Raw genomic sequence first — 26,187 nt, forward strand, 5'->3', positions numbered from 1 at the left:
TTGATGATTTTGGCATACAGCTCATGAAAACCCAAAATTCCTATCTCAAAAAATTAGCATATCATGAAAAGGTTCTCTAAACGAGCTATTAACCTAATCATCTGAATCAACTAATTAACTCTAAACACCTGCAAAAGATTCCTGAGGCTTTTAAAAACTCCCAGCCTGGTTCATTACTCAAAACCGCAATCATGGGTAAGACTGCCGACCTGACTGCTGTCCAGAAGGCCATCATTGACACCCTCAAGCAAGAGGGTAAGACACAGAAAGAAATTTCTGAACGAATAGGCTGTTCCCAGAGTGTTGTATCAAGGCACCTCAGTGGGAAGTCTGTGGGAAGGAAAAAGTGTGGCAGAAAACGCTGCACAACGAGAAGAGGTGACCGGACCCTGAGGAAGATTGTGGAGAAGGACCGATTCCAGACCTTGGGGGACCTGCGGAAGCAGTGGACTGAGTCTGGAGTAGAAACATCCAGAGCCACCGTGTACAGGCGTGTGCAGGAAATGGGCTACAGGTGCCGCATTCCCCAGGTCAAGCCACTTTTGAACCAGAAACAGCGGCAGAAGTGCCTGACCTGGGCTACAGAGAAGCAGCACTGGACTGTTGCTCAGTGGTCCAAAGTACTTTTTTCAGATGAAAGCAAATTTTGCATGTCATTCGGAAATCAAGGTGCCAGAGTATGGAGGAAGACTGGGGAGAGGGAAATGCCAAAATGCCTGAAGTCCAGTGTCAAGTACCCACAGTCAGTGATGGTCTGGGGTGCCATGTCAGCTGCTGGTGTTGGTCCCCTGTGTTTTATCAAGGGCAGGGTCAATGCAGCTAGCTATCAGGAGATTTTGGAGCACTTCATGCTTCCATCTGCTGAAAAGCTTTATGGAGATGAAGATTTCATTTTTCAGCACGACCTGGCACCTGCTCACAGTGCCAAAACCACTGGTAAATGGTGTACAGACCATGGTATTACTGTGCTCAATTGGCCTGCCAACTCTCCTGACCTGAACCCCATAGGAATCTGTGGGATATTGGGAAGAGAAAGTTGAGAGACGCAAGACCCAACACTCTGGGTGAGCTTAAGGCCGCTATCGAAGCATCCTGGGCCTTCATAACACCTCAGCAGTGCTACAGGCTGATTGCCTCCATGCCACGCCGCATTGAAGCAGTCATTTCTGCAAAAGGATTCCCGACCAAGTATTGAGTGCATAACTGAACTTAATTATTTGAAGGTTGACTTTTTTTGTATTAAAAACACTTTTCTTTTATTGGTCGGATGAAATATGCTAATTTTTTTAGATAGGAATTTTGGGTTTTCATGAGCTGTATGCCAAAATCATCAATATTAAAACAAGAAAACGGCTTGAACTACTTCAATTGTGTGTAATGAATCTAAAATATATGAAAGTCTAATGTTTATCAGTACATTACAGAAAATAATGAACTTTATCACAATATGCTAATTTTTTGAGAAGGACCTGTATGTATAAATTTTTTTATTTATGTAAGTTTTACACAATGATTTCATTTTTGAAACAAAAAATAAATAAAAATCATGTTTTAGTGTCTCCATAGTCTGAGAGCCATAATTATTTCCATTTTTGGGCGATTATCTTAGGTAGAGTATTTTTTGCGGGATGAGAGGACAGTTTGATTGGCACTATTTTGGGGTGCGTATGACTCTTTGATCGCTTGCTATTACATTTTTTGTGATGTAAGATGACAAAAAATGGCTTTTTTTTGTACGGTATTCACCTGAGGGGTTAGATCATGTTGTATTTTTATAGAGCAGGTTGTCACGGACGCGGCGATACTCAATATGTATACTTTTTTTTATTTACTTAAGTTTTACACAATAACAGCTTTTTTAAAACAAAAAGAAAAAGATGTTTTAGTGTCTATATTCTGAGCAATAGTTTTTTTATTTTTTGGGCGATTGTCCTATGTAGGGGCTCATTTTTTGCGGGATGAGGTGACGGTTAGATTAATACTATTTTGGTGGGCATACGAGTCTTTGATCGCTTACTGTTGTAATTTTTGTGATGTAAGGTGACAAAAAAAAATTGTTTATTTAGCACAGTTTTTATGGTATTCATCTGAGGGGTTAGATCATTTGATATGTTTATAGGGTCGATACGGACGCGGCGATACCTAATATGTCAACTCCCCCCCCCCCCTATTTTTTAATTTTTTTTTTTTTTTTAACTATTTGGGGATAATGACGTTTTTGTTTATATTAACTTGAAACTTTTGATTTTTTTTGGGGGGGGGGGAACACTATTTTTTCAACTTTTTTATTTTATTTATTTTTTTGTCCCACTTTGGGACTTCAACTTTTGGGGGTCTAATCCCTTTTACAATGCATTCCAATACTTCTGTATTGGAATGCATTGGCTGTATGAGTAATACTGTGTGTATTACTCATACAGCTTCCGGCCTGTGAGATACAGGGGGCTGGATCTCACAGGCTCATCACCGGAAGCCAGCGCAGATGCTTAAGGAAGGTCTGAATTGACCTTGGTTTGCAGCGATCGCCGACACGGGGGGGGGGGAGGGGGGGGCACGGGAACCCCCTTCCTTCCCTCCTCAGGCGCATTTAGCCAAGGTGCAGTGACCTTGTTCCGATCACCGCCCGTCGGTGTCATCGGAAATACACAGGGCGTACAGGTACAGATCCGTTTCAGGGCTCTCACAACCGGCCCAAAATGGATCAGTGCAGCCCTAATGCATTCTTACTGGATAAGGATTCGTTCAGAATGCATCAATTTGGCTGCCTTTGGTGTCCGTTACGTTTTTTAGACGGTCACTAAAAGGCAGCTTGCAGCGTTTTGGTTACAGTCTGACTATGCGGAGCCTAACGGATCTGTCTAGACTTACAATGTAAGTCAATGGGGACGGATCCGTTTTTCACTGACACAATATGGTGCAATTGAAAACTGATCCGTCCCCCATTGACTTTCAATGTAAGTCAAGACGGATCCGTTTTGACAGACTTTTTTTAAATTTTTTATGAATAATGCAAACGGATCCGTCATGAACAGATACAAGCGTTTGCATTATTCGTGCGGATCCGTCTATGCATATACAAGACGGAGCCGCACAAAACGCGAGTGTGAAAGTAGCCTTACATAATGGAAACCACCCATAAATGACCCCATTTTAGAAACTACACCCCTCAAATTATTCAAAACTGATGTAACAAACTTTGTTAACCCCTGAGGTGTTCCACAAGAATTAAAGGAAAATGGAGGTGAAATTATTAATATATATTTTTTTTTTTTCAGATTGTTCATGTTAATCAATTTTTTCTTGCAACACAGCAAGGGTAAACAGCAAAGTAAACCTTAATATGCATTGCTCTGATTCTGCAGTTTACAGAAATACCCCATATATGGCAGTGATCAGAAGGAAAGGAGCGCCATATGGTTTTTGGAGGCAGATTTTGCTAGAATGGTTTTTGGGTACCATTTTGTATTTGAAGAGACCCTGATGTACCCCTAGAGTGGAATCTCTCAAAAAGTGACACCATTTTGGAAACTACACCCTTCAAAAGAAAATATTAAAGGGCGTACTGAGCACTTTGACCCCATAAGCATTTTTACGGAATTTAGAAACATTTGGCTGTGAAAACGAAAAGTTAAATTTCTTCCAATAAAATGTTGCTTTAACCCCAAATTTTTCATTTTCACAAGGGGTAACCGGAGAAAAAGCACCCCATAATTTGTTAGCAATTTTCTCCTGAATACAGCAGCACCCCTATGTGATGGTAAACTGCTGTAGGGGCACATGGCAGGAATCGTGATATTTTTATAGAGCAGGTTGTTACGGATGCGGCGATACGCAAGGGGTCTTTATTTTTGTTAAGTTTTACAAAGTGAAAGCATTTTTTTAACAAAATCTTGTTTTTGTGTCGCCATATTTTTTTTTTACATAATTGTCTTAGGTAGGGTCTTATTTTTTGCGGGATGGTTTGATTGGTACCATTTTGGGGTACATACTACATTTTTATCGCTTGGTATTACACTTTTTGTGAGGCAAAGTGACCAGAAAATGGCTGTTTTGGCACGGTTTGTATTTATTTATTTTTTTTATGATTTTCGCCTGATAGGGTGGATCATGTGATATTTTTTTTTAGAGCCGGTCGATACGGATGCGACGATATCCAATATGTCTACTTTTATTTTATTCCCCTTTTTTTTTATTTTATTTTTTCATAATTTTGGGAAAAGGACTTTTTTTTTTTTTTACTTGAAACTTTTTTTATTATGTAAAACTTTTTTTGTTACTTTATTTTTTTCTTAAATATTTGGGGGTCTGATCCTCTGTACAATGCATTACAAGACACGTGTATTGTAATGCATTGGCTGTAAGTGTAGCCCCCTGGGTCTCACAGGCTTCCATGGAAGGCAGCACGATGCCTATGGAAGGACGATGGGGACGGGGAGCTCCCTCCCTCCACACACCCCGCACATGCTGCGGTCAGCGATGACCACAGCATAGCAAGGGTTTAAGAGCTGGTATCAGTGTTTTCACAGATGCTGGCGCATACAGCAGGGGCATGGCTAACAGTAACAGCCGGACCCCTGCTGCTGATCGGGTGGGTGCAGCTCCTGCACCCGCCCGATCAGTGCGCCGCAGCAGTACAGCGCTGGGCAGCAAGTCACTTCCCGCAGTGCCATACTATTACAACGCTGGTCGGGAAGGGGTTACTTGTATTTTATGTACATGATTATAGGGGCAGCCATATTGACTGAACTGTGGGGTATATGCTTTACAGCAGCCACATGGACAATAAGCCCAATAGACTGGAGGGCACATATTGTCTCTCATGGGAAAGCTTTCTAGTTATGCATTGTGACCTGTGCTGATATCACTGTTCAGGGAAGGGGTGTAGATAAGCATTGACACCTAATCAAGTGAATGGGGATGAGCTGCGCCCAGGCCACGTGACCGATGCTCATGACGTCACTGGTCTAGGGTAAGCAGCTAAAAGGCTGTTGCTCTCACAGTAGTACCATGCTTTCTCAAATAGATGATCGATGGGGATCCCAGATGTCGGACCCCCACTGATCAGAGGCTGATTACCTATACAGAGAATGAGGCAGTTGCAGAGAGAGCTGAGCTAATTTGCATATATTAAAACTTAATTTTTCTCAACATTGCTAGCACACATTAACATGGGACCAACACAGATTCCTTTAGCACATGCAACAGGTCAGCCAGTTCCATAGGTACAAATCTGCTGACAGATGTCCTTTGAGTTAAAGAACATATAAATTACAAAAGATAAGCTAAAAACAGCACATTTCGCTTAAAAGCTCTTCTATTCTGTTGCATCTATTACAAAAAACGATCATTAGGTTTTATTTAGTACAGAATTTAATGTCCCGGTTCTTTTTTTAATATAACTATACATTATGCGTTTCTTAATTTCAGAGTATACACTATATGGACAAAGGTATTGGGACATACCTGTTAATCATTTAACTTAGGTGTTACATTCAGTCCCATTGGAACGGTTTGGGGAAGGCCCTTTTCTGTTCCACCATGACTGTGCCCCAGTGCACAAAGAAAGACCATAAAGACATGGTTGGGTGAGTTTGGGGTTGAAAAAACGTGACTGGCCTGCACCAGGGCTTCAGACAAAAAAATAATAATACCTAGTAGCCATTGGCTCCTGAACTGAAAAATTTAGGAGGCAAATTAAATTTTTAGTCGCCAAATCGAAACCGAATCAAAATTTTGGTATTGTGACAACGTTATTGTTTCGATACCAAAATTTTGATTCGCTTTCGTCACCATAAAAAAGTATTGCGATACTCAATACCGCACCAAAAAAAAAAAAAAAAAAAAAAAGCGCGTGCATTTCGCATTTTATCAAACGTTCGGCGCATAATAGAACAGTCCTATCCTATTTTTTGGGGTGACAAGGTGACTAAAAAATGGCGAATGCTCACCGCATAGGAGATATTTTTTAATAATTTAAAAGTTTGGACTTTTCGGACGCAGCACTATGTAATATGTTTATTTATTTATTGTTTATATATTTTATATGTAAAATTGGGAAAGGTGGGATTTAAACTTAATATTTTAGGGTACTTTCACACTAGCATTTTTCATTTCCGGCATAGAGTTCCGTCACAAGGGCTCTATACCAGAAAAGAACTGATCAGGCATATCCCCATGCATTCTAAATGGAGAGAAATGCGTTCAGGATGCATTAGGATTTCTTCAGTTCAGTCATTTTGACTGATCAGGCAAAAGATAAAACCGTAGCATGCTACGGTTTTATCTCCGGCGAAAAAAAAAGATGATTTGCCTGAATGGCATTTTTCCCCATAGGAATGTATTCATGCCAGATCCGGTATTCAAAATACCAGAATGCAGGATCCGTCCTTCCGGCCTGCGCATGCCCAGACCGGTAAAAATGTGTAAAAAGATACAAGACGGATCCGTCTGTCCGCAAGACAAGCGGAGAGATGGATTCGTTCTTGCAATGCATTTGTGAGACGGATCCGCATCCGGATGCGTCTCACAAATGCTTTCAGTCACATCCAGATCGGCGGATCCGGCAGGCAGTTCTAACGACTGAACTGCTTGCCGGATCACACTGCCGCAAGTGTGAAAGTAGCCTTAGTGTTTCTGTTTTTTTTTTTACTTACTATTAGCCCCCTTAGGGGCTGGAACCCGTGTCCTATTCACCCTTAGGCCCCTTTCACATGGGCGAGATTTCTGCGCGGGAGCAATGCGCGAGGTGAACATTAGTGGCGTAGTGCGCCCCCCCCCCCCCCAATATAATAAACATTGGTGGCGTAGTGCGCCCCCCCCCCCCCCTCCCCCAACACCCCAGTATAATAAACATTGGTGGCGGAGTGGGCAGTGCCAATGAGGGTTAAAAAAAAAAATAATAATAATATTAACTCACCTCCTCCAATTGATCGAGTAGCAGCCGTTCTCCTGTTCTTTCTTCAGGACCTGTCAAAGGACCTGTGGTGACATCACTGAGCTCATCACATGGTACATCACATGATCCATCACCATGGTAATGGACCATGTGATGAGCTCAGTGACGTCACCACAAGTCCTGAAGAAAAAACAGGAGACTGGCAGCTACGTGATCAATTGGAGGAGGAGAGTTAATTTTTTTAAATTTTTTAACCCTCATTGGCACTGCCCACTGCGCCACCAATGTTTATTATACTGGGGGGGGGGGCGCACTGCGCCACCAATGTATATTATACTGGGGTGTTTGGTTGGGCGCACTGCGCCACCAATGAAGATAACTGACCTGTTAATACATATACAGGAGGCGGGTGCCGGAATCAAATAGCCGGCACCCGACCTCTATGACAGGGAGCTGCGATCCGCTGCAGTTAACCCCTCAGGTGCCGCACCTGAAGGGTTAACTGCCGCTGATCGCAGCTCCCTGTCATAGAAGTCGGGTGCCGGCTATTTGATTTCGGCACCCGCCTCCTGTATATGTATTAACAGGTCAGTTATCTTCATTGGTAGCGCAGTGGCCACAGCCCCTCCCCTCCTCCTCCAGTCTCTCTTCTTATTGGCGGAGGCAGCAACACATGGGGAGGGAGAGACTCCTTCTCCACTGCTGAGAAAAACATCGGCGGGGGGGCAGAGAACTATCAGCTCCTGTGCCCCGCCGTTGTATTCAAAGTCTTGTCGCCATTTGTAAATTCTAAGTCGCATTGGCGACCATTTTGGTCGCCATCTGGAGCCCTGACCTCAACTCCAAACACCTTATGGATGTACTAGAACGGAGATTGCAATCCAGGCCCTCTTGTGCAACATTAGTGTCTGACCTCACAAATACTCTTCTGGATGAATGGACACAAATTCCCACATACACACTCCAAAATCTTATAGAAAGCCTTTCCAGAAGAGTGGAAGCTGTTCTAGTGGCAAACTCCATATTAATGTGTATGGATTAATAATGGGATATCATAAAATCTTCACATGGAGGAAATTAGGAGCAGCACACTATATGTGTGGGGTCTGCGCTCCTGAACATAAATGCATAACGGCATAGGCAGGTTTAGCGTAGGAACTGTCTGAACTGAGACCACCTTGTCGCTTGGTAGGTGGGCTTAGATGTGCTTTGATCAAAATATATTGACCAAGTGTCTCAGATTTTATCAATAGAGTGAGGACTTAGTCCATATGTTATGCTTGCATCTATTATTATAGTGCATTATTTTCTGTGATTGCTTCAATAGGTGTCCCAACACTTTTGTCCATATAGCATATGTTAACAAAGGTACTAATTTACTGAGCTACTGCTGCACTAAAAAATAAATCAATCATCTGTAAGCAGGCAGAGAGAATTCCACTATTTAAAAAGGGTTTTCGAGAATTTTAATATGGAGGACCTATCCTCAGGATAGGTCATCAATATCAGATTGGTGGGGGTCCAACACTCGGCACGTCCCGCCGATCAGCTGATTGAAGAGAAGGCTGAACTCATGCGAGCACAGCTTTCCCTTCATTGTTTACCTGCTTGTCGTCGACAAAGTTGATGGCGAGCGCAGCCTTCTCTTCAAACACATGATCGGCGGGGGTGCCCGGTGTTGGGCTCCCACTGATCTGATATTGATTACCTATCCTGAGGATAGGTCATCAATATTAAAATCCCAGAAAAGAGGACCTGTCACATCCTCCAAAACACCAGCTCACCCCACCCTAAGCAATCAGTGCAGTTAGTTTTGGTGCCTGATAAGCTAATGAGAGCATTCACTGTCAAGGGAACGGTCGCATATGCTTGTTTCTCAAGAGGGAGTACACCTAAGCGGTCTGACACAATCAGTGCTGACACTGCTAGTACATAGGCTGCTGAGAGAACACAGTACAATCTCATAGATGGGTACATAATGCTGTAAGAGCCTGACATAGTCCATGCAGTGCACTCAGGTTCACTCCCTCTTGAGAAATAAGAGGCAGTAACCAAACCTCTGATGTTGTATGCCATTGAAACGGACACCAAAATTCGTACCAGCATTTGCCCGGAAAGGGGGGTTGTGGGGACATTTGGGGTAGGTGGCTTAGGCACTACAAGAAAACCTTAGAAAAATATATTTCCTCAATCATAAAATGGTTTATAAAAAAATATCAAAAAAATTCATTACAAAATATTAGGCTCCAAAATGTTAATATTCAAAGTACAAAAGGAAAATAGAAAACCTTCAATTCTCCCTCCTGCTAAATGGCGGCGTATTAATCAGTCCAGATGTAGGCATAAAATTCGTACCATGCTGTTACCTCAGTATAAATTATTCTTTGCCATTGTGTGGTGTGTGTGGGGGGTTTGGAGGAGGTACGACTGGGAGAATTGTTAGTTTTATTAAGCCATTTCACAATATTATTACATGGGCCAATGTTGGCAATAAAAAAAAATTCCAAACATCGCTGGAGCTCCGGAGAGAGCAATGAATGTTACTTTACACTGGTGTCAAGTGCAATAACTGCAGGGTGGGGAAACGGTGAACGAGAAGCATTAAGGGGGCTGGGGAGAAGAGTTTTTATTTATTTATTTCTCTGTCCGCATACATTTGCTTTGATTGCATTTCACATTTCAGTGCACCGCAGGCTAATGGGATTGCAATTCTACAAGGTACCCGTTTTCATTCATTATAAAAATGCTAAGTGAAATCTCATCACAAAGGTAATAAACATGAAAGGAAAATTCAGAGTTCAGTAACCCTTTCTCTGCCACAGGAAGTACTGACAAGCAGAAATTTTCAAATACAGGCACCTATGTTTTTGTTTTTTACAAAGGAGGTTATTTTCTTTGCTTTTATTAAAAAAGAAGAAGAAAAAAAGGTCAATATTCAGAATATGGGATAAAGTGATAAGATATTTCTAATACAATTTTGGACAGCTCTCACACCCCTTCCTCAAAAAAATTAAAATAAAAATAGAAAAGCAGGTAGCCATTAAAGAGGGGACCTGTCACCATGAAAATGCAGTACAGTCTGCAGGCAGCATGTTATAGAGCAGGAGATGCTGAGCAGATTGCTGCATACGTTATGGGAAACGATTGAGTACAAGTTTTATTTTATTTATTCCAATTTCTGCTCATTCTGGGCTTTGAAGTCCAGGAGGCGGTCCTATCAGTGATTGAAAGCTAGGGATGAGCGAAACGACTTCGGATGTTTAAAAAAAACATTTCCCGAACTCCGGTTCGGTTCCAAGGTATGGTAAATGGTCTTTTACAGTACAAATTAATTTATGAAGTTATTAAGTGAAGTCTCGTGAGACTTCGTGAAGCAATAACTTCGGCTCATCGGAGCCAATACATTCTAATACTGTGTGGAGATCCTGCTCCGTACAGTATTAGAACAAAGTTTTATGCGAATCGATTTCGGATGTTTCATCCAAAGTCGATTCGCTCATCCCTATTGACGGCCTTCCCTCTATGACTGTGTATACAGAGACAGCTGTCAGTCACTGATAGGACTGTCTCCCTGACTTCAAAGCCCAGAACGAGCAGGAATTTAAATATATGAAAAACTGATTATACTGAATCTTTTCCCATAAAACTATACATCAATCTGCTCAGCTCCTCCTGCTCTATAACATGCTGCCTGCAGCTCAGACATCATAGTCAACTTGACCGATACCTTTTAAATCTGACAACTGAAGAGTCTAAGTATATATGTTGTGGGGCAGCGACAGGCCTCATACATGAGGGAAGATATGTGTCTCCTAGAATGGTGCAGGAATCCTATTAGAGGAGATGTATGGTATGATTGGCTGTGTTTTCCCCACGATCACCTGGCCTGAGGCGAGGTCAGGTGCGAGAATAACTTGGGGATAAAGCAATCCTCAGTGTGAGAGGAGGAGTTAGGCCCCAAGGGAACAGACCTGCAGAGGGCCTGTGTGGTCCCAGCCAGGAGGGCTGGGGAAGCCTGAGTTTAAGGAGAGAATTGAGAAGGAAGCCTGCAGAGGCTCTGTGTGGTCCCAGCCGGGAGGGTTGGGCTGCCACGAGGCGGTGGAAGCCTTAGTTTGGGGAAGCCCAGCAACGCTGGAAGAAGAGAGGTGTCGCACGGTCAAAGTCAGGAGGACCGCTGGACCATATCCCCCCAAGGCATTTCGCTGCTTCCACCAGGAGGACTGGTGAGTTGCACAGGTCACAGCTTAGGAGGCTGTGTCACCCAAACCAAATACCACAGTGTTAACACTGACCTAAAGGCGACTTCTGTATATAGTGAGTGCCTAGCCGGACAAGCGTTTGTTGTTCTGTGTTGATGTAGCACGTTGTGAGGTGAAGCCAAACTTGGAAGTGTGATGTGCTGTGTGACAAATAAAGCACTGTTTGAGCTTGAAAACCCCCTGTTTGATGAGAAGTCTGCCATTGCTGACCCCTGAGAGAGAGCGATCCCTTACAATGTATATATGTATGTGTAATGTGTAATATAACAGAGCCTCATATATAAAAAAAAAAGCAAATGTATCATAAAAAAACTAGCTAGTTGAGCGCAGCAACCAAACAGAGCACAGCTCTCCAGAACTGAAGAAATGAAACACAGACACTGATTGGGCAGCAAGAGCTGCGGGGCTGAAGCAAACAGAAAAAACTGTACAGCCACACTCCGTCCAAGGGCTCATGCACACGACCTTATGAATTTTGTGGTCCGCAAAAAATACGGATGACATTTGCGGAACGGAACAGCTGGCCCTTTATAGAACTGTACTATTCTTGTCTGTAATGCGGACAATAAGACATGTTCTGTTTTTTTTGCAGAACTGAAAAACGGACATACTCCGACAGAATGCACACAGAGTAACTTCAGTTTTTTTTGGCGGACCTATTGAAGTGAATGGTTCTGCAAACATACGGTACGCAAAAAAAACGGAACGGACACGGAAAAAAAATGTTTGTGTGCATGAGCCCTAAAACTGCATGTCCTCGATCAACCATGTTGGATTATTTTTTTTCATTTATTTTTTTTAAGCCATAAAGATGAAGAAAAACCAAGGTTTTTTTAGTCTACAGAAGGACTACATAACTATGTGTGAGATCTATTCTACAAATAAGGGCAACGTTATCTTCTGCTACAAAGTGTACAGTGAATTAGAATATCAGCCGACCTGCTATGACATAGTACAAGATAAAACAGCAATGCTAATATTGATGGTTTGTCCATTACAGGTCAGCTAACTGTCCACTGGAACAGTTACAAAGCTGTTAGTTTCGATTTCACAAGGCCAATCAATACCGAGGCATACTGTTTCAATTTTGCCCGCATTGATTTTTCGCCGTCTCCTTTTTTCCTTTTATAACACCCACACCTTCTAGCATTCATCTTTTCTGAAAGGAAGATGATTTGATTTACTGAAGAAAAATTGAAGACCGCATCACAAGGATTTTACCGGCAAGGTTCTTGACATGCATGGGAAAAAAAGGGGGGAAAAATAAAAGATGAATGTTTCACAGGGAGGGGAAAAAAATCCCCTCTAGCTCGAGGGCATCCATTAGAACGTATTCTGAGCAATCTCGCGTAGCGTCTTGAAAGCAGCTGCAGCCTTACTCTGCTTCTATCGGCTAATCTAAAACATCCAGCTAGTTTGATATAAAAACGCCGAAGCCCTTATTACTGCGCCTACAATAATTTATGTCTGCAATTGTACCGCTGAATTTTATTCCAAAGATGAGGAGGGCCACTCTTTCTACCCTACTATCCAAAGACCCAGAGAGAATTTCTATGGTACATTAGTCAGCCTATTAGAATGCAATGAAGGACGCGATGAGAAAAGGGTAGCCTGTCCTCCGAGACTTTCATCCACTGTTCTCCATCATCTCTTCTCATCCTTCTTACATTCAACCACTTTACCAGGTGTCATCTACATGAAAGATGATTTGTCTCCTGACCCAAATAAACACAATGCCTGCTCAGTGCACAGGGTGGGGGGAAATGGCTTCTTCCACTCTCTACATCCCCCCCACCACCACCGTTTTTTTCATGCTTATTTTACTGTTTCTTATCAGCATTTCTTCTCCTTTTCACCTGAGCCTTACTTCAGGTGACATTAATGTATAACCAAGAAGGATAATTTATTTTCCCTTCAGAGTGAAAAATCTAACCATTTGGAATTCAGACAAAAAAAAAAAAAGAAAAGGATTCAATGACGGAAAAGGGCGAACATTCGGCAGAACCTCAGAGAATTTCCAAAGAGAAAGAGCATGCTGCACGAATCTGCAGGAATAAAGAGTAGGACTTCTTCTCCATGGCAGCAGCTTGTGTAAGCCTGATATTAAGACACAAATTGCATTCAGACAGGTCACTAGGTGTCAAAAGATATTAGATGCCTGCTGTGAGGGAACAACAAATCCCATCTGCTTCAGAGAAAAGAATATTTTCATTTTTATTGAAGTGGAACTTGGGAATTTTCTTTACGGATAACAGAATTAGGTATAATAACCACACCGTCGACAAGAAGCCTGTAATCATCTGTGGTTTGCCCATAATAATGTAGATTTCATTTGATCTGCCTCAAATGGGCAATATTGAATTTTATCCCCCCCCCCCCCATCCCCTTATTCTATCCAACGTACATTTTTGGTGCTGTACCAGATGTTTTCTCAAAATGCCACATGCTGGAGCTTCATCCCTGAATACAGCACCTGACCTTCTCCATAATTGACTAAAAATATTGATGTAATGGCATGGGTCTGATTGTGATTTATTAGAGCCACTGCCGATCCTGGGCCAGCTGCCAGCCTTGCAGCCTAGTGATCGGACGGCATTAGGAAACCCATCAATACTGAAACAAAATAAATGACATTAATGGGAAAGTATTAAGGCTCCAAGTCCTGGCAACAAGCGAGCCATATGAATTCCAAAGGACAGAGAGGAATGAAAACGGCATAAACGAAATTAAACCAAAATCCTTAGGAGATTCAATTTCGGAGAGGACAAGGAAACAAGATTATATTAACGCTTGCAGCGCTGGACAACCGAGTCGATTACCTATAATTAGGAACCTCAAACATATTCTTCATCAAATGCAAAAGAGAAAAGCCATGAAATGAATGACATCATTTTATGGAGAGAATAAGCAGATTTAGGAATCTTGCGATTTGTGCAGCGCGGGCGGCGTAATACAAATACCAGAATAATACACTGCTTGTAGAAGTAATAGCACAAATCACTTATGTGAATCACATTGCAATACACCTCATTAGTAATATAGATAAATACTGCATGTGGCAATACATACCATTTATACGTGTTAACCCACTTACACCCGATTAGCCTCAATACGTATTAACACAGTTTGTGTATCGCCTAAAACATGCACAATTTTTATCTAATACCGCAGCTCTGATACCACGTGTGGTTCCTGCAGGACCCATAAAGCCAGTCACAGTCCGTTATGTCTGCTTAGGGTATGGCAACACAAACTGGCAACGAAGTGGCATGCCACCATGTCACAACCACATAGAAAAACTATGGAGAACATTTACTATGCCATGTACTGCAATTTTATGACATCACACACTTTGATTGCAGCAAATGTTTTCCCCTTCACGTTACTTTTTAGATGTAGCAGGCCCGACAGATTTATCTTTATTCATGTTTTCTGGCGTGAATAAAGACTGAACTCTCCAGCAGACTACCAACACACTGTTTCATGGCTAGCGGAGGGATGCACCACATGCGCCTCTGCATAAGTTTGGTGCATCCTCCGGCGGTGCAGGGGGACCGAAGACCGGCAAAGGAAACGCCGGTCTTGATAAATGTTCCCCTATGTTTTAGGACTCGCACACACAAAAATATTTTTTTCAGTGTCCGTTCCAGTTTCTGTTGCAGAGCATATGTGGACCCCAAAAATGGTAATGACTCTGTGTGCATTCTGTTTCTGTAGGTCTGCATGGCCACTCCACAAAAAAATATAGAACGTCCTATTATTTTCCGCATTACGGACAAGGATAGGACTGTTCTATTAGGGGCCAGCTATTCAGTTCCACAAAATATGGAAGGCACATGTTTGGTATCCATGTTTTGCGGATCTGCGATTTGCAAACTGAAAAACAGGGTATTGCCATGTGCATGAGCCCTTATGCTGCAATAAAGAAAAGGTTCTAGGACCGCTTATATGAAAAATTCCAAAATTGTAGGAAAACTTCAAAACACTATTTTGACATGCACTTTTTGGTCTGTAAAAGCACTGCTTCTCTCCTTTAATGCAAAAAAGTGCAGCAAATCTAAAAACTAAACACACAAGACACGCTGGTTAAAAAATAAAGAACCCTGAAAGTGTGTCTGCAGGTACTTTCTAAGGCTACTTTCACACTAGCGTTTTAGTTTTCCCGTATTGAGATCCGTCATGGGGGCTCAATACAGGAAAAAAAAAACGCTTCAGTTTTGTCCCCATTCATTGTCAATGGGGACAAAAACTGAACTGAACAGAAGGGAATGCTCCAAAATGCATTCCGTTCCGTTTAGTTGTGTTCCCATACCGGAGAGCAAACCGCAGCATGTTGTAGTTTGCTTTCCATCCCGGGATGCGGAGCAAGACGGATCCAGCATGACCTCCCAATGCAAGTCAATGGGGAAGGATCTGTTTTCTCTGCCACAATAGAAAACGTATCCGTCCCTGATTGACTTTCAATGGCGTTCATGACGTATCTGTCCTTGCTATGTTAAAGATAATACAAACGGATCCGTTTATAACGGATGCAGATGGTTGTATTATCAGTAACGGAAGCGTTTTTGCTGAACCTTGCAGGATCCAGTAAAAGCGCTAGTGTGAAAGTAGTCTAAAATGTTCAATTAAGCTTTACCAAATAGCCACACTGTTCTCAATGGCTCTTGAGTCAGGAAGTTGTGCCTTCCACTGATATTGCTTGCTGTGTGACGGCAGGAGGGGACAACATAGGACTCCAGAGACCGGGAGGCAGTTCTATCTGTGCCTACAGCAAATTTTTTAAGCAGTAGGAGAACTTAGACCTCTAGAAATGTTACCAGCACATTACACTGGAAAATATGCATACAGATAATAGTCAACCTCACCATTTTGTTCTTAAAAATAAATTCTAATACTGCAATTAATGGCACTATATAATATATATTTAGAGGAAAAAAATGTTTATTTTGTTGTCTGCTTTTCTGGATACATTTTAGAAATGCCATAAACTAATGTGTAATTGGATAAGAAAATACGACATTACTTCAGGGCTTCCCTTAGGCGCACGGCCAAATCTCCCTGGCGCCAATGGGTACCAAAGTAAACAAATGACGTCCATAGTTTCCCAAGATGGCAGCTGTGTCCTCTGCTGCACATAAGCTGAAAGCATTCAGGTCGAGTACAGATACAAGACGTCAAAATCTTTTCTCGTAAATTGTGTTTATTTTTGATTTTCAATATATTTTCAAAATAAATTAAACATTAAAGAAATTATTCATAAGATAAAGGCGGAGTCAATATCTTTTCTGCATCTGCTCTGGGCAGATTCAGCACCTGGATGGTAGAAGATACAACTGCCATCTTGAGAAGCTATGGATAGTGTGGTTTACCTACATTGGTACCCATGGGCACAAAGGGGATTTGCCCGTTCTAGCTAAGGTAGGCACAAAGTAGAGTTTTCCTATCCCACTACACGTCAGCGTATGGCATTTCTGAAATTTATCCTGAAAGTAGAAAACCCCTTTAAATAAAAATAAAACACAGATTTTTTCCTCCAGATTTTTTCCTTGGCAGTGTATGGCATTTCTGATATTAAAGGCTTCTGATAGAAGATCAGATGAAGATAGAAATAGGACCAATTGATGAAAAACCATGTATGTGACATAGGGGTAGTGTCACACCTCTATGTAATTGACGTGAGGTGTAAATAACATGCATGGGACCTTCCAGAACACATTTGTGAATACATTAGGTCATTACAACCAAATCTACTGCAGGGGAAATTCTAATTCCCTGTAGCCTTCCTGCCCATCCATTAGCGGACGAGAAACTGTCATAAATAAGTGTATGGACTGTTGAAAGATGGGATGGGAACACACAGGGAATGTATATCCCCCTCAGCAGTACAGTTTATCTGGATCACTCCTGCAGTTAGTGTAGGACAGGACTATGAAGTCACGGGGCCATCAATATTCAGGCTGTTAATGATCTTTTTGTGGGGGGCTCATTAATTGCACAAGACTTTCCTGTAGTTTTCAACTAGCCGATAGGATTTCAGCATCAGTCTGGTTTTGTGACTGCACATACCAACTATGAAAGTAGTTAATGGAGTATTTCTTTGTGCAAGTCAAATAGGAAGTCAAAAAGCAGAAATCTAAATACTCATAGAAATCAAAGAATTATGGTAAAGCGCAAGAGTCTCCCTAAGGGCTCTTTCACACTTGCGTTCTTTTCTTCCGGCATAGAGTTCCGTCGTCGGGGCTCTATGCCGGAAGAATCCTGATCAGTTTTATCCTAATGCATTCTGAATGGAGAGAAATCCGTTCAGGATGCATCAGGATGTCTTCAGTTGCGGAACGGAACGTTTTTTGGCCGGAGAAAATACCGCAGCATGCTGTGCTTTTTGCTCCGGCCAAAAATCCTGAACACTTGCCGCAAGGCCGGATCTGGAATTAATGCCCATTGAAAGGCATTAATCCGGATCCGGCCTTAAGCTAAACGTCGTTTCGGCGCATTACCGGATCCGACGTTTAGCTTTTTCTGAATGGTTACCATGGCTGCAAGGACGCTAAAGTCCTGTTTGCCATGGTAAAGTGTAGTGGGGAGCGGGGGAGCAGTATACTTACCGTCCGTGCGGCTCCCGGGGCGCTTCAGAGTGACGTCAGGGCGCCCCACGCTCATGGATGACGTGTCGCATGGATCACGTCATCCATGCGCATGGGGCGCTCTGACGTCATTCTGGAGCGCCCCGGGAGCCGCACGGACTGTAAGTATACTGCTCCCCCGCTCCCCACTACTACTATGGCAACCAGGACTTTAATAGCGTCCTGGCTGCCATAGTAACACTGAACGCATTTTGAAGACGGATCCGTCTTCAAATGCTTTCAGTTCACTTGCGTTGTTACAGATCCGGCGGGCACCTCCAGCAAATGGAGTACACGACGGATCCGGACAACGCAAGTGTGAAAGAGGCCTAAAATACTTAGGAGCTCCAGGCCTTATTCATGGGTCTTCTGAAGTGAATTTCTTTTTTCATTTTTTTGAGAGAGGATAACCATTAGATTGGTGGGGGTCCTACCTCTGGGACTCCCACAGATCACGAGAACAGAGGCCTGGTCGGAAATGCGCACCTCCACTCCATTCATTTGTATGGAAGATCCAGAAATAGCCGAGCACTGTACATTTCCGACCAGCTGCTCCATCCGGTTAAGTGGGGCTCCAGAAATACCCCTTTAAGGGCTTCACTGTATGTAGTATGATCCTGCAGTCATATCTTTCTCCATTCAATCTGACTCTTGACCTCCAAATAGTAGAGTGAGCAGTTGTAAGGGCTCTCCCAAGGGCCCATGGGTCAATCCACTTCAGGCAACAAGTATCACCCAAAACAGTGGTGGGCCAAAAGAGCTAATAAATACCCAAGGAGGGAAAAGGTCTGGTGTGAAGACTATTCCCTAAAATATGCAGACTGAACAAGGCTCACATTAGGGGCCCTATTAAACTGCATGGTTATTGGGCAAATTATCGTTCACAGTAAAGCTCGTTCCAGATAATTGGCCAGCCGATAAACGAGCAGGGAAATCAGGCATGTGCTGCTGATCATCTTTAGAACCGAATACGTGAGGAATGACTGAAAGCAATTGTTCCTCCCACATCCACTTTGCATCAGCTTTTATAATCAGGCTGGTGCAAACGAGCGCTGATGGACGTGTTGTTACCCATATGTGCTCACACTGGCTGAACATCAAGCAGTGTTACACGGTCTTTAAGCTAGGGCTACTCAGCGACATGTATCGCACGACACAAAGGGTACAACTACTGTGCTACATTCATGCCGCACCTGTGTTGTGCAACATTGTTTTTAACGATAGTCAAAGGTGTCGTACTGCTACGTGCTACGACAGTCGCAGAAAAATCCAACTTGTATCACAGTCACAGTATGTCACACCATAGTGCAACTTTTTTGCGACACATGTCTTCGTGTAGCCCTAAGCCTCGAAAAATGGAGACTAGGGCCTATGGGGAAATGTGGGCATAACCAGAAGAGCAAGACTAACTATGTTTACCCTCTGTTCATATGGGACCTAGCACTTGACATTCTCACATCAGGACCAGTCAGCCAGCCTTGTCAAATGGGACCCAACACAGAGATGTGACTATATGTGAAGGTCTGGAAAACCAAAACCTGGTCCTTTGGTCTACAGGAGATGGATCTCAATTTGCCTAATAGCAGAAATGCTGATAGCAGTAAGGGAACAGAAAACCGTTTTAGAGTTTTAAAAAATAAAATTATTTTTTAAAAAAAAGATGGGAATAGCATTTTAACAAACATCCACCATAGAGATGTGATGCTGTAGTGCAATCCAGACCGATGCATTCATACAACTAACATGGAGTTGACCTATCCTTCCATACTTTCATCAACTAAACAGACTAAGCAGTGGAAATGTTCCTTTCTGGATTGAATCAGTGATGGACACATTGATATACACTAGAATGACGTGTATTGGGAATTACGCAAGTACATTTACATATAATGAAAGAAATAAACTACTACTTTATGGCGCTCTTACCTTGCTGAGGAACTTCCCCAGGCTCCGTGCTTGTCTGTCAGGATATTGATAATTTTTTGCACTAGCTGGGTAGCAGTCATGTGGTCTCTGTACTTGGCAGCTCTAATTAAATGGTCGCACATCTTTTCATCTTCTCGCTTTTCTGACGAATACTGTGCAGAAAGAGACTGGAGGAAACAAGCAATGAGATGTGACAATGAATATACCATAAAAGAATAAAGACAAGAATTAGACATTACTTTGTCAAAGCGGTTTAAAAATGTTTGCAATCGGTTTTCTTTCATTTTAGTTGGTCAATACGGCAAACTATGGTATTACACACTGCATCATACACATTCTCAAATGTTTTTCTCTGTTAGCTATAAATCATTTTTCCCATTATCATGTGTATTGGGGTCATTGTACTAGTTCACTCATTGCATACAACCAGTTAAAAAAGGTGAGGTCATCCTAAAAAAATAAAAAAAAATAATATATAAAAAAAGGCTTACATTTTCAACAAGTTGTGCTACAGGAGGAGAGGCTCACTTTTGCATTGTATTGGGTACTGTATCGCAACAGTGTAATCCAACATGGTAGACTACACCCAGTTATTAGCCTAAACAAATTTGGTTCATAGAAACCTATGGGTACATGACAAGATACATATCTCAATCAAACCTGTACTAAAGACATAGCCATAACCTGTGTGTGCATACAGTCTCATGCTAAAAAGATGCTGTTAAATGGGTTGTCCCATCTTGGATATTTATGGCATAAGGACAAGATATGCCATAAATGGTCAACAGGTGTGGGTCTCACCTCTGGGACCAGCTCTTAACTCAAGGACCTGAGTGGACCGGCCATAGAATCTACAGGGAAATTTCCTGGTGGGTCAATGCCCAGGTGCCCACCCAAGCCCTCCTCATGGCCATCGGCTGGATACATAATAATCTGATGCTCTCAGCATTAATTAATGCTATGTGCATCAGGTACTCATGCACCTGGGAGATGCCCTCCTGAATTCTGCAGCTGGGTGGCAGTATTTTGTGCCGCACTGTGGTATTTGGCTCTACTGGGGTAGTATTTCATGCCGCACTATGTTACTGCTGGCCCTGCCTTCTTCTGTTGGTCATGCCTACTTCTGTTACTACAACATGGGGCCTCTAAATTTCATTTTTAGGGCCACTTTAAGCTCCCAGAACAGGGCCCCAGCATGACTAGAAAGCAAACCGCACATGTGGGTCTCTCTCCTTTCACTGCTAGGAAACTCCCAAAAACAGCCAAGCAAGCTCACTCTTCTATTTTTGTAAGTCCCATAGTGAATGGAGCAGTAGCCGCGCAGGCACAAGGCCTTATTCTTAAGATAGGTGGGACTCTCACGTATCAGACACTTATGGCATATCTTATTGATATGCCATAAATGTCCCAGATGGGAATACCCTTTTAAAGACAAAAATATAATTACATATCACATTATAAAACAATTTATATTCAGCTAGATGCAGTAGCATGTATGCCTCAATCATTTCTGTAGAGGTCACTGCACGGTGACACTGTGTGGAAGTTGGCGAGATACAGAACCTATAGAAGGATTTGCAGACTATTGTGACAATCTGAATATACTATGGGGTCATTTATGAATAGATATATGCCGCTTTTTTGCATACATCTGTCACAGATTTGGTTGCAAATAGGATTTGCAGCTGAATCTGTTACTTCTTACCCTTCCACGCCACGTACACCAGTTCTAATAAAAGAGGGCGTAGTGTGGGCAGGGAAGAGGGCAGAGCCAATCTTATTTATTATTTTCTATGCCAGTACAAAATGATCTTAGGGAGCTGGCATAGATTTAAGGCGGTTAGGCACCGGCCGTGGATGCGGCTAAGATATGTAGAGGCCGGTGCCTCTATGTAACTTACACAAATATATTTGCAAGCTCCTAACCCCTGAAGACGTCACTTATGTGGCGAAACATGTCAGGGGAACGCAGTTTTTTGTTTTAACATCAGGAAACATTGGTGTTTGATAAAGTAAGGGGTTCGACCTGCAGGCGTTCCCAAAACTGATAAAGTGAAGCATATCAGTAAAAACAAACGGAGGATAGCATGGGAAAAATAATTAGAAAATGGCTAGTTTAGAACAGAACAAGCCAAGTGCTATAGTGTGGTAGGTGACACAGAGAGGCTTAGATTAGATCAAACAATTGGTTGGTTGATAAATAAGTATAAAACTGGCAACAAAGTAACAGACAGCAAGTGAGTGTATCAGCAGCCACTGATCTGTTACTAATGTAGCGGAGGAGCGTGTGAGTAACCACATTCACCACACTTATAGATACCCAGCTATCCAATCTTTGATATATAAAAGAAAAAAGTAGAAATAATACACCAATGTTTTTTCTAGGATTTTAAAGTCACTTAGGCTTTTTTTGTAATAATGTAGCACAGAAGACACAGCTTATGAGATATATGACATTACCCTGTGCTATTTTTAGAGGAATCCAATAAATTTTAATTTTTAGAAGAATGAGTCCAGGCCTAAAACAGAATTAGTACAGCTAAAGGCTATTTGGTATTTGAATATATTCTGGGCCAATGAGGGTCATTTTGTTGCAAATATCTACATAACTTAGGCGCATCAAGAACCAGTCCAGGGGTATTAAGACCGGCATCTAAAATGTTAGTCTTAATAAATGATTCCATATATATTTTAGCAGGTAGTATGTAATTTATCGGTCATAGGTTTTATATATGGTTGGCACAAAGCCAGACTATTCAGAAGGATGGACACATTCTAATATCCAGCTGACCAACGTAGATGAATAATCGTTTATACCAACCGCTGCTGTGCCGTTCCTCTGTTATTACGCCACAATAAATGGACAACCAGGTGCTACCATTCCCACTGGCTAAGAGATGTATTCCTAAACTGTCGGGCACTATCAGCACTGGCTGGACAGAGTAAAAGCCTATTCACATGACCATATGGCCGCTGTGAGCGTGTTGTGGACCACAACCAGCGGATTCGCAATGCATGGGCACTGGGTGTGTGAACTGCTGAGGCACAGGTCGGAAGCCCTCCCATTGGCTCCGAAGCATGTAGTTCACACAGTCTGTGCCCGTGTTTTGCGGTCCGCGACACTGGTACAGTGGCCATACGTTTGTGTGAATGGGCACTTATGCTGGGTTTACATGCCCCTATTGTTGGGCATATTATCGGGGATCAATGTTCCTGCAAGCACTCGCTCCAGACAATCTGCCCAACTAAAGGTGCAGCTGATCACCCAATGAATGAACGAAATGCTCGTTCATCAGGTGAAGCTGCGATTCGTGCAGATGAGTAAATCATCATTTCTGGCCGCAGATCATGCTGTCTACATGAAACGATTACATCAGCTTTATGTATGCACAGCTTCAGACATACCGCTCTCACCTCTACTCTGTTATATAGAGACCTAGGGACCATGTCTTCAGACAACCAGAATAGTCTGTGCAACTATGGTCCAACATATTTTTTTATGGCAATGATAACCAAAAATGACTGCAATACCAACAAAGGCAAACTAATCCATATAGTGTTTAATTTATACAATTATAATCCGGCAAGTTACATGGAAAGGCTGATTTCTAAAAAGAGGCAACCAAGGAAGTAGTAAATGCTTCAAAGTGCTTCCTAATGGTCTAATGGATCAGTCTTTACAATTTGAACAGCAACTTTTCATACCTGACATAAAATCTATAGATATAAATCACATTAGAGGCCCATTCTTTACTGATTATCAATCTCTGTCTCCTTGTGGAACATTAGCTTTGCATTTGACATTATAGAATAAAAAGAAAATTAAGCCTCATAATGTCTTTTGTTAAAAAGAATTACTATCTAAAAATATTAAATACACTTGTTATATACTTTTTAATTGAGACTAATGAGAAAAAGGAACTAAACAAGAAGTCAGATTTGTAGTCTGGTCAAGGAGGAGTAAATGATTACAGTAATAGTTTTTATATGATCGAATATAATAGATATACACTGCTCAAAAAAATAAAGGGAACACACAAATAACACATCCTAGATCTGAATTAATTAAATATTCTTCTGAAATACTTTGTTCTTTACATAGTTGAATGTGCTGCCAACAAAATCACACAAAAAAAATAAATGGAAATCACATTTTTTAACCCATGGAGGTCTGGATTTGGAGTCACCCTCAAAATTAAAGTGGAAAAACACACTACAGGCTGATCCAACTTTGATGTAATGTCCTTAAAACAAGTCAAAATGAGGCTCAGTAGTGTGTGTGGCCTCCACGTGCCTGTATGACCTCCCTACAACGCCTGTGCATGCTCCTGATGAGGTGGCGGACGGTATCCTGAGGGATCTCCTCCCAGACCTGGACTAGAGCATCTGCCAACTCCTGGACAGTCTGTGGTGCAACGTGACATTGGTGGATAAAGCGAGACGTGATGTCCCAGATGTGCTCAACTGGATTCAGGTCTGGGGAACGGGCGGGCCAGTCCATAGCATCAATGCCTTCGTCTTGCAGGAACTGTTGACACACTCCAGCCACATGAGGTCTAGCATTGTCTTGCATTAGGAGGATCCCTGGGCCAACCGCACCAGCATATGGTCTCACAAGGGGTCTGAGGATCTCATCTCGGTACCTAATGGCAGTCAGGCTACCTCTGGCGAGCACATGGAGGGCTGTGCGGCCCTCCAAAGAAATGCCACCCCACACCATTACTGACCCAATGCCAAACCGGTCATGCTGGAGGATGTTGCAGGCAGCAGAACATTCTCCACGGCGTCTAGAGACTCTGTCACGTCTGTCACATGTGCTCAGTGTGAACCTGCTTTCATCTGTGAAGAGCACAGGGCGCCAGTGGCAAATTTGCCAATCTTGGTGTTTTCTGGCAAATGCCAAACGTCCTGCACGGTGTTGGGCTGTAAGCACAACCCCCACCTGTGGACGTCGGGCCCTCATATCACCCTCATGGAGTCTGTTTCTGACCGTTTGAGCAGACACATGCACATTTGTGGCCTGCTGGAGGTCATTTTGCAGGGCTCTGGCAGTGCTCCTCCTGTTCCTCCTTGCACAAAGGCGGAGGTAGCGGTCCTGCTGCTGGGTTGTTGCCCTCCTACGGCCTCCTCCACGTCTCCTGATGTACTGGCCTGTCTCCTGGTAGCGCCTCCATGCTCTGGACACTACGCTGACAGACACAGCAAACCTTCTTGCCACAGCTCGCATTGATGTGCCATCCTGGATAAGCTGCACTACCTGAGCCACTTGTGTGGGTTGTAGACTCCGTCTCATGCTACCACTAGAGTGAAAGCACCGGCAGCATTCAAAAGTGACCAAAACATCAGCCAGGAAGCATAGGAACTGAGAAGTGGTCAGGTCACCACCTGCAGAACCACTCCTTTATTGGGGGTGTCTTGCTAATTGCCTATAATTTCCACCTGTTGTCTATCCCATTTGCACAACAGCATGTGAAATTGATTGTCACTCAGTGTTGCTTCCTAAGTGGACAGTTTGATTTCACAGAAGTGTGATTGACTTGGAGTTACATTGTGTTGTTTAAGTGTTCCCTTTATTTTTTTGAGCAGTGTACATATATCATTGATAGATATACACATATAGGGGGGTCATTTATCAATCTGAGGCGTATTTCTGGAGCAGATTGCGGCTCAACCAACCCCGCTCACCTATGTTCGATACATGTGCACTTATTTCTAGAATGCCTCCCAACCCTGTGATACATGGATTTGGTAGCCAGAGGTGGTCCGCACTGCAGAAACAGCAGAGTGGTCTGTGCTATGCCGTTTCAGCTTCTCCCATATAACGGAATAGGACTTACACCTCATGCACATGACCATATGTATTTTGTGGTCACCATTTTTCTAAAAGAACAGCATTTTCCTAATAGAACTGCCTATTCTTATCCATAAAATAGATAAGAATAAAACATGATGTATAATTTGCAGAACAGTCACACGGATGCGGACAGTATGACATTCATGGACCCATAGAAATGAATGAGTCAGTGTGCAATCTGCAAAGAATGTGGAAACAATAGGCGGGTGCATGAGGCCCGACACAAATAGTGTAGCAGTGCGAGCTACATTGCTTCCGCATCTTACCAGTGACTGAAATCGTGAAGCTCATTGTTCTACATGGCTTCCCTACCTCCCATTCCCTTTAATAGGTACTATGGAAACAGCGTAGCACAGCCTGCTCGGCTCTTTCTATAATCCCGCAAACCTCGGGCTGCCACATCCAGGTGGAACAAAGTCAGGGAAGGGAGGGACCGAAACATGATGAGAACTGAGCCTAACCAGCACAGCTGTGCAGTGGTCCTGCAAGCAAAGCAAACAGAGCTCACTTACATTAACGGGGTTGACCAGGATTTTCATATTGATGGCATATCCTTAAAATACGTCATGGGATCGGTGAGGGTCCGACCTCCGCAAATAAGCTATTTGAGGAAGCTGAAGCACGCATTAC

At 42.7% G+C, this 26,187-nt stretch overlaps 1 protein-coding gene across 1 annotated transcript in view; it reads right to left on the reverse strand.

Annotated features, from left to right (window-relative positions):
- Window positions 1-26,187, reverse strand: part of LRBA (LPS responsive beige-like anchor protein) — a 640,201-nt gene that overhangs the window by 343,020 nt on the left and 270,994 nt on the right. The window contains exon 36 of the mRNA XM_040418535.1: window positions 19,704-19,870. Coding sequence (XP_040274469.1) covers window positions 19,704-19,870 — 167 coding nt within the window. The remainder of the gene's footprint in view (window positions 1-19,703; window positions 19,871-26,187) is intronic.

The sequence above is a fragment of the Bufo bufo genome, chromosome 2 (genome assembly GCF_905171765.1).
Source record: "Bufo bufo chromosome 2, aBufBuf1.1, whole genome shotgun sequence".
Taxonomy (NCBI): domain Eukaryota; kingdom Metazoa; phylum Chordata; class Amphibia; order Anura; family Bufonidae; genus Bufo; species Bufo bufo.